Here is a 16,187-nt window from a genome sequence, read left to right on the forward strand (position 1 = left end):
AACCAAAATCAAGAGTTGGATGCTTAACTGGTGCACCTTGGGGCCCCTGTATTTTTAGAATGTTTCTCACTTTACATTTCATGCTGCCAATTGTCATTAGTATTTTACCTTCTCATTCTGAAAACTATATTTTAATTCTGAGGTCATTCAGTTTGCTATGTACCTGATCATTTGTTTATATGATTAGAAATACAGTTTGCAAGTTATAAACTCTCCTTCATCTATATTTTCTTCTGGGTTAATGACATCATTATCCAACTGGTCACCTAAGCTAGAAATATGGGGATCACATTAACTTCCTCCCTCCACCTCCCCTCAACACACACACATGCACACACACACATCCCTACACCTGATTGACCTTAAGTTACATTGCTTTTCCTGAAACATCTCTGCCTCAAAACATTCTGAAAAGCCTTCATAATAACATTAGTAATGGTAGTAAATTATAGCAAACATTTTATTTTTTATTTTTTTAAGGATTATTTATTTATTTATTTGACAGACAGAGATCACAAGCAGGCAGGGAGGCAGGCAAAGAGAGAGGAAGGGAAGCAGACTCCCCCCTGAGCACCTGACACAGGGCTCGATCCTAGGACTCTGGGATCATGACCTGAGCCGAAGGCAGAGGCTTTAACCCACTTAGCCACCCAGGTGCCTCCTATAGCGAACATTTTAATGTTTACTATGTATCAGTCACTATTCCACGGGCTTTGCAAGTTATCTCACTTCATCCTCAATTAGATAATCTAATTATCCCTATTTTGCTATAGAGGAAACTGAGCACAAGGAGGCTAAATGACATGCCCAAGGTCACACAGCTAAAAAGACGAGGCACTGGAATTTGGACCCAGGTAGTTTGATACCAGAGTTGGGCTCTTACCCACTCTCAGTCCTGCTCACTCTCAACCAAACAGATTTGGCCCCTTTTCTGCTTTCATAAGCTCTTGTGCATATATCTTTATTATATTCTTACACTGAAATTTTATATTTTTATATTGGTATTCCTAAAATACTAAGAATTTTATTATTTATATTTATAAAAGTAGAGGGAGGGATGCCTGGCTGGCTTGGTCTGTAGAGCATGCAACTCTTAATATTGGAGTTGTGAGTTCAAGCCCCACATTGAGTGAAGAGATTTCTTAAAAAAATAAAACCTCAAGGGGTGCCTGGGTAGCTCAGTGGGTTAAGCCTCTGCCTTCAGCTCAGGTCATGATCTCAGGGTCCTGGGATCGAGCCCTGCATCAGGCTCCCTGCTCAGCGGGGATCCTGCTTCCCTCCCCCTCTCTGTCTGCCTCTCTGCCTACTTGTGATCTCTCTCTCTGTCAAATAAATAAATAAAACCTTTAAAAACAATAAAAGAAAACCTCAAAAAAATACAGTAGAGAGAATAATGAATCCACATTATTATACCTCTATGCATTAGACATAATAAATACACATACACACATCACTCCAATTCAACACTTAAGCATCTTGCAACACTTGCTCTAATTTTCTGTTTTCTTGTTTTCCTGAAGTATTGTAAAGCAAAACCCAGACATCTTGAAATTTTACGTATAAATTCTAATGTAGAATATTTTTTACAAGGATTTTATTTATTTATTTATTTATTTTTACAGAACCATCATCACAATCTCACACCTAACAAAGTTAATTACTATCTTCTTGATCATCAGTTTCTTGAGGATAGAAACCATTGCAGCTCCTGGTTACCTCTGCTCCCTTGATATATGCTGGAGATTAATAAATGTTTGTTGTGATTCAATAATGGTTTTTTTTTTTAAGTTAATAAGAACCATAACATTCATGCTCCAGAAGCAGTGTTTTAGCAACCACTAACTCTTCAGGTTAACGGACAACTCTAATTTCATCTGCAACGGTTAGTTAGATTAAATGGCATTAAAGTGTTGACCTTTGAGCATTGTATCTGAGGATAACCTGAGTTCTGATTTAGCCTAGGTCTGAATTTTCTTGTTCCCACTGTCACTCTGGGGAGAAAGACTAGACTGAGTGGGAGGGTCCATTGGTAAAGATTTCTTAGAAGGAAATACGACAGCATCAACCAAAAATAATATACTCTTCAAAGAAATTTTTTGTGGAAATACTCCTGCATGTATGCTAACATATATGTACAAGGCATTTATTGCTATAATGTTTTATTATAACTTAAAAAGTTGGAGACAACCCTAAGTGCCCATTATCAGAGATATAATTCAATAAATTATGGTTTATCCACCTGACAGAATGCCGAGCAGCTGTTGAAGAGTGAGGTAGAACTGTACGGGCTGACACAGTGTCATTGTCAATGTCAGGGAGGACTGTGGAACAATAAGTATGTCTGACTCCATGTGGACAAAAATATGTGTGTGCACATCTGCCTGTTATATCAAGGAATTTCAAAAAAATAGGAAGCAGAGACATAAACTGTTAGTAATTGTAGCCAATAGTAGGTTGGGGAGTAAAAATGGGGTAGAATTGAAGGAGATAATCATATCTTACTCTATGTACTGTGATAGTGAATGAATCTTTGAGAAATAAAAATACAGGGGCACCTGGGTGGCTCAGTGGGTTAAAGCCTCTGCCTTCGGCTCAGGTCATGATCCCAGGGTCCTGGAATCGAGCCCCTCGTCGGGCTCTCTGCTCCGAGGGAGCCTGCTTCCTCCCCCCTCTCTCTCTGCCTGCCTTTCTGCCTACTTGCAATTCCTCTCTTTCCGTCAAATAAATAAAATCTTAAAAAAAAAAGTGATTAAAGTGTATACTTAAATATAATTTAAAAAAAAACATTTGTGTTTCAGGTGATTTTATATGAAAATTTTAAAATCAAGGGCACGAGCTCAGCAGGGAATCTGCTTGAGATTCTCTCTCCCTCTGCCTCTACTCCCCTCTCTTTTTCTCTCTTTCTAAAATAAATGAAATAAATAAATCTTTTTAAAAAATGAAGTCAAGGGTGTGCTACGTGCAAGGCACTATACTGAAAAGAATTTTAACTGATTTCAAAGCGTTAAAATAAGAAACTGTACTCTTTTGAGATTTGAGAAGAGCAAAGGCTGAGAAGTTTTTTAAACGTTAGAAATAAAGTGAACTTGGGCGCCTGGGTGGCTCAGTGGGTTGAGCCGCTGCCTTCGGCTCAGGTCATGATCTCAGAGTCCTGGGATCGAGTCCTGCGTCAGGCTCTCCGCTCAGCAGGGAGCCTGCTTCCCTCTCTCTCTCTCTCTGCCTGCCTCTCTGCCTACTTGTGATTTCTCTCTGTCAAATAAATAAATAAAATCTTAAAAAAAAAAAAAGAAAGAAAGTGAACTTTTCCAACAAACATTTATTTATTTATTTTAAAGATTGTATTTATTTATTTGACAGCAAGAGAGGGAACACAAATGGGGGAGTGGGAAAGGGAAAATCAGGTTTCCTGTAGAACAGGGAGCTAGTTGCAGGGCTCAATCCCAGGACCTTGGGATCATGACCTGAGCCAAAAGCAGATGCTTTGAACAACAGAGCCACCCAGACACCCCATCAATAAACTTTTATTTAATACCTCCTCTGTGACAGACACTGGTGGGTGCTGGGAGAGAGAGAATTGTGTATAAAACCCTCCCAATTCTTTTGAATCACGAGAAAGATACTTTGTGTTCTTAAGTAATGAAAATGGCAGATGAGGGCCTTAGAAATGACTAAATGTCACAGCTGTGAACTGTTTGTTCAACATGACTCAGGAGTTTTTTATTCTAAACTCAGATTTTTAATTTTTCTTATTTAAGTAGAATTGATACACAATGTTATAATAGTTTCAGTGCATATAAGCTCTGATTTTTTTTTTAAATATTTTATTTATTTATTTGTCAGAGAGAGGGAGAGAGAGCGAGCACAGGCAGACAGAGAGGCAGGCAGAGGCAGAGGCAGAGGGAGAAGCAGGCTCCCTGCCGAGCAAGGAGCCCGATGTGGGACTCGATCCCAGGACCCTGGGATCATGACCTGAGCCGAAGGCAGCTGCTTAACCAACTGAGCCACCCAGGCGTCCCTAAGCTCTGATTTTTAAAACAAATTCCCCATCTCCCTTCTTATTACATTTTCGTTATGGAATGCCAAAACATCCACTAATTTGTAGATTACACTGGAGTGATACACGAGCAGTTCATGAGAAATTGGGAATACCTTACCACATTAAACAACAACAATCGTAAACCTACAGCATTTACATTGCCCGTCCCGTTTACAAGTCCCTTCTCCCTAGTCCGACCTATCCATCCATCCATCCATTTGTTCACTCATTCAACAAATATTTTATTGAATGTCTACTTTGTCATTGTGTTAGGAGATAGTGAAGGTGAAAGCAAAAAGTTCTTTTATTTTAGAAAACACATTTTAATGTTAAAAAAACCTCAGTCTCAAAGAGAACAGTGTAATTCCTATGCAAAAGTAAGGGACAAGTGTCATTAAAGCTTTGCTTACAGGCACCTGGGTGGCTCAGTGACCCAGGTGGCTCAGTGACCTCTGCCTTCAGCTCAGGTCATGATCCCAGGATGCTGGGATCGAGCCCCACATCGGGCTCTCTGCACGGCAGGGAGCCTGCTTCCTCCTCTCTCTCTCTGCCTGCCTCTCTGCCTACTTGTGATCTCTGTCTGTCAAATGAATAAATTAAAAATAAACAAATAAAGCTTTGCTTACTGCATTTCACAGAACATGAGCATAATAATTGTATGGCTGATCTATAAAACTCTGTTAAAGCACCTAAGACATTGAACATTTTTCCTGATGTTAATGATTTGGGAGTTAATTGAAATACACAATTAGAAAATAAATTGTTAGAAAATCCTGGGTAAATTTATAAATTACTAAAACAAAACATAAAACTCTCGATTTTTATTTCACCTTGTACATATAGATGTTTAAAATGTAGACTGTCCAATTTTATGAGTCCTAGAATCTTCTTTTCAGTGTCAGTGTGTCAGGCTTTTATTTCTTACATCAAAATAAGTGTTAAAAGATACTGAGGGGCGCCTGGGTGGCTCAGTGGGTTAAAGCCTCCACCTTCGGCTCAGGTCATGATCTCAGGGTCCTGAGATGGAGCCCCTCATCGGGTTCTCTGCTCAGCAGGGAGCCTGCTTCCCTCCCCGTGCCCCACCCCCCACCCCCGCCTGCTTCTCTGCCTACTGGTGATCTCTGTCTGTCAATAAATGAATAAAATCTTTAAAGTAAATAAATAAATTAAAAAGATACTGAGGATGGGGGCACCTGGGTGGTCCAGTCAGTTAAATGTCTCACTCTTGATTTTGGTTCAGGTCATGATCTCAGGGTCATGAGATCAAGCCCTGCTTTGAGCTCCATGCTGGGTGTGGAACCTGCATAAGATTCTCTCTATCCCTCTCCTTCGGCCCTTCCCCCAACCCTTTCTCCCTCTTTCTCAAAAAACCAAAAAAACAGATAGGGGCACCTGGGTGGCTCAGTCAATTAAGCCTCTGCCTTCAGCTCAGGTCACAATCTTGGAGTCTTGAGCCCAGCATTGGGCTCCCTGCTCAGTGGTTATTCTGCTTCTCCCTCTGCCCCTCACCCTGCTGATGCACTCTCTCACACAAATAAATAAAATCTTTTTAAAAAGTAAAAAATAAATAAAAAATTTAAAAAAGAAATATTGAGGATATACCATATTCACTCACAACACTTTCCTTAATTTATCAGTACTCTTTGATATTTATATCATGAGATGATTGATGAACATATTACAGTGGCCACTAATCAATAAAATCAGTAGACAGGGAATTTGGAGACCAAAAATCGGAGTCAAATCTCTTCTGCTGGCTAGTTGATGGCAGTTTACAACTGAACTCTCAGTTTCTGTTTTCTCAGCCACAAAAGAGTAGAGGATTTGTGAAAGGATTAAATACAAATATTTTAAATGCCTTAGAAGCTATAAAGCAGGGGCGCCTGGGTGGCTCAGTGGGTTAAGCCGCTGCCTTCAGCTCAGGTCATGATCTCAGGGTCCTGGGATCGAGCCCCGCATCGGGCTCTCTGCTCAGCAGGGAGCCTGCTTCCTCCTCTCTCTCTCTGCCTGCCTCTCCATCTACTTGTGATCTCTCTCTGTAAAATAAATAAATAAAATCTTTAAAAAAAAAAAAAGAAGCTATAAAGCACTATAGATATTTTGTGTTTCTATTCATTACAACATTACTCTAGATAAATGGTATTTAATAGAAACCAAAAGTAGACATATTAGTAGTGGAATACTATTCCCCTGTCAGAAACAAAACAAGGAGGCTTCTTTTCATCATCACTGTTTTCAACACTGCTCTGTACTTCTGCAAGACCAGTGCTCTAACCACTGAGCTGTGGAGCCTATCCAACACTGTTCTATACTTCTAGATCAGTATTGTCCAACAGAACTTTCTGCAGTGATGGAAATGTTCTGTCTGTGCTGTCAAACATGCTAGCCACTGGCCACATGTGCTATCTAAATTTAAACAACTTACAATAAAACTAAATTTAAAATTCGATTCCTCAGTTGCAATAGTTACATTTCAAGTGTTCATTAGCCACATGTGTCTAGTAGCTATCATACTGAACAGTGCAAATATAAAACATTTACATCACCTTAGAAAATTCTGCTGGATTAGGAGTTATTTGGTCTACAAATATAATGTTTAATAATCACATATCCATCCATCTATTTATTTTTTTAAATAAATGTATTTTAAAGCAAATTGCAGACATATGTATTTCTCTCCTAAATTCTTCAGCATGCATATCGTTAACTACAGTTCAATACTGATTTATGTTTTAATTGATAAAATTTTATATACAGTGAAGGGAACAAATCTTTTTAAAGAGTGCCAATCAGGGGTGCCTGGGTGGCTCAGTGGGTTAAAGCCTCTGCCTTCGGCTCAGGTCATGATCTTGGGGTACTGGGATGGAGCCCCTCGTTGGGCTCCCTGCTCAGCGGGGAGCCTGCTTCCTTCCTCCTCTCTCTCTCTCTGCCTGCCTCTCTGCCTGCTTGTGATCTCTGTCAAATAAATGAATGAAATCTTTAAAAAAAAAAAAAAAGAGTACCAATCAATGAATATTGATTAGATACCTACATCTATGTACTACAAACCCTAACAAGATCTAGAACATTGCCATAACCCCCCAAGTTTCCTGATTCTGCTTCCCATTCAGTCCCCACCTCCACCTCTACTTTCTGATTTTTTTCAATAAAAATTAATTTTGTCTGTTCTTAAACACCACATAAATGAAATCATACTACAAATATTCTTTTGTATAAAGCTTCTTTGATTTAGCATAGGTGTTTACATTCATCTAGGTTGTTACATATATTGATATTATAAACCTCTATATTGCTGAGTTAAAGTCAATTGTATAACTATGTCATAGTAGTTTATCTACTTCTTGTTGATAGACACCTAGTTGCCAATTTTGGATATTATGTGAATATTCTCATGCAACTCTTTTCCTAGACATATGTTTACATTTTTCTAAGAATGGAATTACTGGGTCATGACAGGTATATGTTTAATTGTTTGTTGCTAACATATAAATTAAGTTGATTTTTGTGTATTTACCTATATTCTATGATTTTGCTAAATATATGATAAAATATTGCTAATTTACTAAATGGGTTTTTTTCTACCTTTAAAAAGGGCATTTCTGTCTCCATTTATGATAATAATGAAGTAGCTTCTATTGTATCTACCCTCCCAAAGATACAATGTATAAACCCTCGACAAAAAAATTTTTTTTCTTTTTTTTACAAAATATTTTTTAAACTTTCCAAAAGTACTGGAAAGTGGCCCCAAACAGGCAGAAACTGAGGAAGAGAAGACATTTAGAAGAGATGAATAGCACGGGGTGAGTTGTCCGTTTTTATGACTTTTGTCTGAAAGCAGGCATCAGTCAATGCCACGTGGGAGGATCCAAGTCTCTCTGGCTTAAGGAACCAAAGGAGGGAGTTCAGGGCAACCACAGCAGCTAGGAAGTGACAGAGAATCCTAGGAAGGAAAGAGATACAGAGAAAGGCCCCAAATGCTACATATATATTCTGCCCAAATCTCTAGCTGACTTCTGAGTTTGGCATGCATTTGGAAAACACCAAACATCTCAGTTAATAAAATGATTGAACAAAAATTTCAACTGATGACAACCACGGAGGAGACAGAGTTTAGACACAGTTTGAGCACAGCCTGATAAAACGAACAACAAACAAACAAACAAACGAATGAACAAAAATCAACATTCTTCGGACAGACAAAATAGAACCCAGAGACTATAGATATCATTTACAGTGTCCAGGATATAATCCAAAATTGTTAGGTATATGAAGAACCGGGAAAACTTGTCCCATATTCACAAGAAAATGTGATACAGATGTTAGAATTAGCTGAAAAAATTTTTTTAAAGATTTTATTTATTTATTTGACAGAGAGAGATCACAAGTAGGCAGAGAGGCAGGCAGAGAGAGAGGAAGGGAAGCAGGCTCCCTGCTGAGCAGAGAGCCCAATGCGGGGCTCGATCCCAGGACCCTGAGATCATGACCTGAGCCAAAGGCAGCGGCTTAACACACTGAGCCACCCAGGCGCCCTAGCTGACAATTTTTGAAAGCAGTCAGTATAAATATACTTAAGGACATAAATGAAAATATGCTCATAATGAAGGTACAGACCATATGCATCATTGGAGAAACAATAACTAAAAAGAGAACCAAATGTAACTTCTATTACTGAAAAATAAAATATCAGAAATATTTAAGCTTAATAGTATATGGGAGATGACAGAAGAGTCAGTGAACTTGAAGGTATATCAGTGAATATTATCTGAGCTGAATAACACACAGAAAAAAGCATTAAAAATAAAATTAACAGAGCTTCAGTAACCTGCGGGACAATATAAAAAAATATGCCATATGTGTAATTGAAATTACTGGAGAAATAGAACATATGATAGGAAAAAAAAAACCCTTAAGATACTAGCACATGGAATATAGAAACATACAAAAAATGATAATACCTATGACTAAGTGAGGCTTTTCTCAGAAAGAAAAGGATTGCTTAACATTCAAATATCAATGTAATTCATCATCAATAGGAAAAAAGAAAAAAGAAGAAAGTCATGTGATCACCCTAACAGAGGCAGAAAATTACTCATTCATGACCCAAAAAATTAGCGAATTAGGTATAGAAGAAACTTCTGATAGAGGAATCTGATAGAGGGCATCTATAAAAATTGTCAACATTTTATTTATTTATTTATTTAGTACATTTACTTAAGTAATCTCTATACCCAATATACGAAAAACTCTTATTCTTTAACAACAATAAGGGTCATTGGAGAGGCTCAGTCGGTTAAGTGTGCGATTCTTGATTTTGACTCAGGTCATGATCTCAGGGTCGTAAGATCGAGCCCTGAGTAGGGCTCTGGCTCTACACTGGGCATGGAGCATACTTAAGGTTCTCTCTCCCTCTCCTTCTGCCCCACCTCCCCTTCACTTGCACATGTGTGCACACACTTTCTCTTTCTAAAAAAAAAAGAAAAAGAAAAAGAAAAAGAAAGTGAAAAAAGAAACAAGAACAACAAAATACTCTAAAAAATGGGCTAAGGACATGCTATGGTCTGAATGTGTGTGTCCCGCCAAAATTCATATGTTGCATTCCTAATACCCTATGTGATGGTATTAGGAGGTGAAGGCCTCTGGGAGGCGATTAGGTCACAAGGGTGGAGCCCCCATGAATGGGATTAGTGTCTTATAAGAGATCCTGGGGAGCTCCCTAGCTCCTTCTGCCACACGAAGATAAGGAGAAATCTGCCACCTGGAAGAGAGCCCTCACCCAACCATGCCAGCGCCCTGATGACAGACTTCCAGCCTCTAGAACTGTGAGAAATAAGTTTCTCTTGTTTACCAGCCACTTACTCTGTGGTATATTGTTAGAGCATCCTGAACAAACTAAGACAGACATAAACCATCATCTCACAAAAGATGGAACACATATTGGCCAATAAACGTGTGAAGAAATCAATCCCCAACTTTACTTGAAGGAATATAAAAGAAACGATAAGATTCTATCATCCAATATGAGCCAACCACTGTTTTTGGATGCCAGGGAGTGAACAAAACAGACAAAAATCCTGGAGATTGGAAACAGACAATAAAAAACAAACATAATAAACAGATACATAATGTAAAAAGGCAAAAGGCAGTAAATGGGAGAGGTTGAAATTTTGTTCATTCCTCTCAGTGAGTTTATCACTCTGAAGTGACTGTGTTCATTACTGAGATCTAGCACCTAGAACGGTGTGTGGCACATACTAAGTGCTCTATAAAATTTTGTTGAATGAATATATGAGAAAATGTTTCCTGGCATTTTTAGGGAAATTCTTTCCTACGTTTTATTTTCATCTACCATCCACATATAAAATGGTATTGTGTAAGTCCAGATAAAGTCAACTCAGAGTGAAGATATTGCAATGTCCTTGGTGATCAAGAAGAAATCCGGGGACTAGATTTGTGCTGGCATGTGCTATAACATCGTCACCTGTGCCTTGAGGGCACTGATCTGTGGGGGTAAGGATATTAGGATCTCCACCTCCCACACTGATGAGCCAGCTTACCTTGCTCACCTATTTCCTTTTTTCCATTCTTCTCTCGAGTTAACATATGAGATAATTTACTCACTTATAATTACTCATAATTATTATTTGCTCCCCACCCCCACCTCACCCCATACCATTTGAGTTTCATGAAGGCAAGGATCCTATTCTGTTATTTCTGGTACTGAGTAGATGCTCAACCAATAGTGGAATGAATGGATGAATGAATGAATGAATGTCTCAAAAGAGAGAAAGCAATCTGGCAAGGTCTCGAATTCTCACTCTTCCTCCAAGTCTTGCCAGGGTAAGTTCACCCCCTCTTTGCACAGTCTACATTCCAAGACACTAGAGACAAAACCTCCATGGGGCATAAATATTTACTAGTTTGTTCATTCTCAGAATGACTTTACACCTCTGTTTACACACCCATCCTTCTGTGTGCCCATTGGTGTTTTGTATGTGAATCCTTTGTTCATTCTAGAGATTGCTTAAAGAGGAATTTAGATTAATATCTGTGACATCATGATAGGACAAAATGGGATGAAGTTGAGCTCTGTTCTGTAGAGGCTTTTTTCTCTGTAAGTGGAGACTACTTTTCCTCTTCCTGAAGAAAAATCTGGTAGCTGTTTAAATACTGAAGGAAGCTGAGCTCTTAAATTTATCATCAAGAAGGTACTGGAAAAAGGGAGGCAACAGAGTACAACAGAAGTCAAAGTACCACACATTTTGAGGGAGTGCTTACTTCAAAATTTTCCCAATTAGCAGCTACCTTTCTCTCTTACTTTCAAATTTTCTTAGGATGATGAAATGAAAATACTTGGTTTGTGGTTATTTCTCACAAATCTTATTGTCTTCATGAAAACTTCCCAGGCCCTTAAAAAATCCACAGAGGGAAATTCTTCTTTAGAAAACACAGTAAATCATGCTCTTTTCTTTGAAACAACTGTGGTAGGAAGACAAATTCTTCCCTTTAGTTTGAAGAGTCATATTTTTAAGTTGCTTGATGGTGGTTACATCTGATCTTCATATAAACTTGTATCTCTCTCACTTTTAAAAGGAAAGATGAGAGAATGGAATTAGCTCATTAATTATTTAAAATACTCGGTGCAACTGTTCCTTATGAATTAATCCGGGCACTTGGAAGACAATTACACTCAGTGTTAATAACATTGCCAACCTTTTCCAGTATGCTGCACTCCAAATACTATTGTGTTTTCATTGACAACATTCACTATTACATATGCATATGAAAAACAGGCATTTTTCATCGGAATTACCGTAATAGCATTAAGAGATTATTATTTTTTCCAATTTCCTTGGAAGAAATTCACTTAAATTAGATTATTTATTACTTGACTGCTCTCCTATGTTTAGGTAACTGGAGTCCATGAAAGTATAAACTTCAGAATAAAAGGCATGATTTTATACATTAATGATTTCAAATAAAAGAGGAGTGCTAGTTTGTGCATCACTTCTTTCGAGAAAGTTAAGTCTGTGTTCTGCTTAGGAGAGATAACACTTTTTGTCCCTATAGGTGGCCCCCCTGGTGTAGCCATTAGTTGCTAATTACTTGCAAACAAATAAACAATTAACTCCTCAAGCTGCTGGCTGGGCGAGTGTTCATTGACATGCTAAAACTTTCTAAGACAGGATTTTAATTAGTGACGTTCTAAATCCAGCCCCCTTGTCTGCGGAGCCATAAGGTGAACTGCAGGAATATCCCAGCCCTGTACACATGGGGCAGAGCCAGCCAAGAGGCAGGGAGAGGCCAGAGCGGTCGTTCCGGGCAACCCACTCGAGGATGGCTCCCAGTCTTCCGGAAGGTGCTCAGCTTGGGGAAAGCAAACCCTCGCCCTGCTCCTTTTCCATTGAGAGCATTTTAGGACTGGACCAGAAGAAAGACTGTGTTCCCTCAATGAAACCCCACAGGCCCTGGGCCGACACCTGCGGCTCCTCAGGTACGCCACCGCTTGGTTTTTTTAAAAATTCTTTGTTGTTTTCGTCTGCAGCGTTTAGTTTGGTCTTTATTCCATACGACACAGAGTTGGAGAAAAACTACAATTTGGTCGAGTTACATAACTCCAGGATGAGGACGTTGAATGCCTCCAGCTGAGTTCTATAGGAGACAAAAAGAATTATCAGCCTTAGATCCAAGTGGGTAAAGTTCATTCACAAGAAATGCCAAGAACCTGCATTTATTTCATAAGGTCTCTTTTATTTCACACACCAGATATTCTATGTTTTCAGTGAAAAATAAAAAAAATTAATTTTTTTCACTGAAAAAAATCAGAGACCAAAATGTTCTCTAGCACCAAGGCAGGATCTTTATTTTTGTTTGCTTCTTAGTTTTTGGTTGATGGGAAGTCGGTTCTCTTGTAAAACACAGAATTCCACTAGGAAAATTAAAGGCAAGTTCCTGATATTACTTCTTCTAGAACTTGGTGGAAAGCAGGATTGAACATCTAAGATGGAGTATATTTTTCTGTTGTTGTTTTTCAACAGTCTCAGGAACTAATTTATTTCTTCATTGCAGGGGTTTTCTAATTATTTTTCTGTTTTTAGGGAAAGATGTTAACCTACATGTGCATATCCCAAGCCTTCCCAATGGGATATCCTTCCCTTGTACTGTGGATCACCAAGTGCCAGAAGAAAGATTTTTGAAATACGAAAATTACTTTTCAGCCTCGGAAAGACTTTCGTTGAAAAGAGAGCTGAGTTGGTATCGAGGCCGCAGACCCAGAACTGCTTTTACTCAAAACCAGGTGGGAAGTTTTTTTCAACTAGTAATGATAATATAAAAAGGCTTTAGCTGACACCCTATTGAGCAAAAACCCAATCACTTTGGGATCTCAGTTTGGAAGCCTTATTATGAAACAATGACTTTCTGGAGTTGCTTTTTTTAAACAGTTTCTGGATAGTCATTTTTTTAAAAAGATATACATTAATTGCCTAAGATTTAAATGCAGTTGTTTTGCGATATAAAGTCCATTTTATGATAACATACCAAATATCAACATTTTATATTACTATTTCCTTATTTTTAGATTGAAGTGTTGGAAAATGTCTTTAGAGTTAACTGCTATCCTGGCATTGACATCAGAGAAGACTTAGCTCAAAAATTGAATCTAGAGGAAGACAGAATCCAGGTAATTTTCAAATTTAGTTGTTACTTGTTATGATTGAAATGTTAATAATAATAAAATAATGTTTCTGAGATCTGTTGTATTTTTCCTTAATTTTAGATCTGGTTCCAAAATCGGCGTGCAAAGCTAAAAAGGTCCCATAGAGAATCACAGTTTCTAATGGCGAAAAAAAATTTCAACACGAATCTCCTGGAATAGATAGAAAACTAAACATGTGAGATTCTCTTACAATTGCAGACCATGAAGAATCAATGGAAATATCAACTGATAAAAATGTGATGTTTTCTTTTCTGCATTTAATCTGAGTGTTGTCATTTTTTCCCTAAAATATATTGTAAATATTTACTGTTATAACATGATACATATTATACTTGGGCACTTTTAGTTAGAATAAAGCCCTTTTCTATATATTTTAATAAAATTTTCAGAAAAAGCCAGCTATTTTTTAAGTGAATTTAATCTAATAAATGTTAAGCAAATTTAATCTAATAAATTAGTTCGGTAAAATCAGCAAACTCATGACTAGGTGATTCCACAAGCTGGATTCAATTTACAAAATAATTCAAGTAAAATAATCTGAAGAATGGCACAAAGATATGATCTGTTTCAATTTCTCTTCTTTAAGTGCATTTTGAAACAGGATTATTAGTTTCTCTTGATTTTTGGCATAAAGCAGCAAAAATTTTTCACCATCTATCAATACAAATCCTTCTAGCATGCCAGTTTCAAGTTTTTTTGTTTTTTTAAGCAAAATCATTATGGGGAGGTAGAGATAGAAAGGTATCTGTTGTCCTATTCATACATACATTGTAAAAAGATTCTAACTGGAAATAAATGCAAAATTTTAAAATATTTTCCTAGTTATTTAATGTTGTGTTTACTTTTATTCATTAAAGTAATAATGATCCATCTGGCTTGTATCTGTTTCTAGTTTAGTGATTTCCACTCAACGGTGTATTTTGTTATTACAATAAATCATTGAGAGAGAAGGTGGAGTAACTGAACTGCCCTTTGTATGCACTAGGACTTTGTTGCTGGAAATAATCAGGGCACTTGTTTGGGACAAAAAGTATGTATTTTCCCTGCATATACCATCATACTTGCCTGTTAAAGACGGGAACAGGTAAGATGCATCACAAGAAGGCAATCCTACCACTGGATGTCTGGGTATTTGTTTTCTAGTTAATTAGTGGAAGACCCAAGTGGCTGTTCTTTTTGAAATGTTTGCTTGAGGACTTTGACTTGGTCTCCTGGAAACTATATTTCAGCTGCGCTCATTGAGTTGAATTCTCCCTTCCCTTCATCTTTCCTGCTCCTCTGTCCTCTTCGCTCCCTGTGGAAGGTTCTTGTGGAATTATTGAGTATCTACCCACTAGACACATTTTTGTTTACTTGTTTGTATGAGAAAGAGGAGAGGGAGTTTGCATATTATCACTGAGGAAAAGTGAGGTGACTCAGATTTTAGAGCTTTTAAAAATCATTTAGGGAGAGAGGGAGAGCTCCTGGTCAGCAATCGGCTGGTTGTATTCTGTTTCACGGTTGCCGAAATGGAGAGAGAGGAGGATAAGAAGGACAGCAGGGCAGCAACTGGAAAACCAGAGTCTCTAAGTGTTTTCCGAGGAAGTCGACTATCAGACTGGGCCATTTGACCAATATAAAGAGCTGCTTTCACTGATAGAAAATTTGAAACACTATTTATGAAATATGTGAGTAAAAATCTGTCTACCAGGAGCTTTCTCTGCTCTTCATTAGGTGAGTGAAGTAACGTAAAGTTGGAAGACTGGAAGTCACCAAGAGCCAGTTGGAGGGGAAAGTATCATGCGATGAATAGGCTTTTTCCCAATAGTCTTTCTCATATATATATATATATTTTTTTTTTAAGATTATTTATTTATTTATTTATTTACAGACAGAGATCACAAGTAGGCAGAGAGAGAGAGAGAGGAGGAAGCAGGCTCTCTGCTGAGCAGAGAGCCCGATGCAGGGGTTCTATCCCAGGACCCTGGGATCATGACCTGAGCTGAAGGCAGAGGCACCTGAGCCACCCAGGTGCCCCTAGTCTTTCATTTTTATCTCCAAGGTCATATTTACATATTGCAAACAATTCATGTAGTATAGAGATAGAGGCAAATCTCTCTCAAACCTCATCTTTCACAGATAACCATCATTAAGCATTTTTATCAATATTTCATATATGAAAGCATATACATATGTATCCATGTATACACGCACATGTATATATTTGTTGGTTTTTGAAAATTTATTCATTTAATAGAATCAGAGAGGACAAAAGGGGGAGCTGCAGGGGAAGAGGGAGAAGCAGGCTCCCTACGGAGCAGGGAACCCCATGTGGGGCTTATCCCAGGACCCTGGAATCATGACCCAAGCCAAAGGTAGACACTTAATGGACTGAGCCACCTAGGCACCCCTGATGTTGTTATTTGCTTAAATGTCATCACATTTGACATTCTGTGC

At 38.1% G+C, this 16,187-nt stretch overlaps 1 protein-coding gene across 1 annotated transcript; it reads left to right on the plus strand.

The window, feature by feature from the left end:
• The first annotated feature begins 12,304 nt into the window (after positions 1-12,304).
• HESX1 (HESX homeobox 1) lies at positions 12,305-13,965 on the plus strand. Its single transcript, XM_044255251.1, has 4 exons — positions 12,305-12,527; positions 13,132-13,331; positions 13,614-13,715; positions 13,812-13,965. The coding sequence occupies exons 1-4, from the start codon at positions 12,305-12,307 to the stop codon at positions 13,908-13,910; spliced, it is 624 nt and encodes a 207-aa protein (XP_044111186.1). The 3' UTR covers positions 13,911-13,965.
• Positions 13,966-16,187: the final 2,222 nt, after the last annotated feature.

Source organism: Neovison vison, chromosome 6 (assembly GCF_020171115.1).
Source record: "Neovison vison isolate M4711 chromosome 6, ASM_NN_V1, whole genome shotgun sequence".
NCBI classification, from domain to species: Eukaryota; Metazoa; Chordata; class Mammalia; order Carnivora; family Mustelidae; genus Neogale; species Neogale vison.

Bases quoted from the DNA above. Each gene is read 5' to 3' on its own strand.
- HESX1 (XM_044255251.1), top strand. From the start codon at position 12,305: ATGGGGCAGAGCCAGCCAAGAGGCAGGGAGAGGCCAGAGCGGTCGTTC. The intron at 13,332-13,613 runs GTGGGAAGTTTT...CCTTATTTTTAG, and splicing joins CTGCTTTTACTCAAAACCAG to ATTGAAGTGTTGGAAAATGT. The intron at 13,716-13,811 runs GTAATTTTCAAA...CCTTAATTTTAG, and splicing joins TAGAGGAAGACAGAATCCAG to ATCTGGTTCCAAAATCGGCG.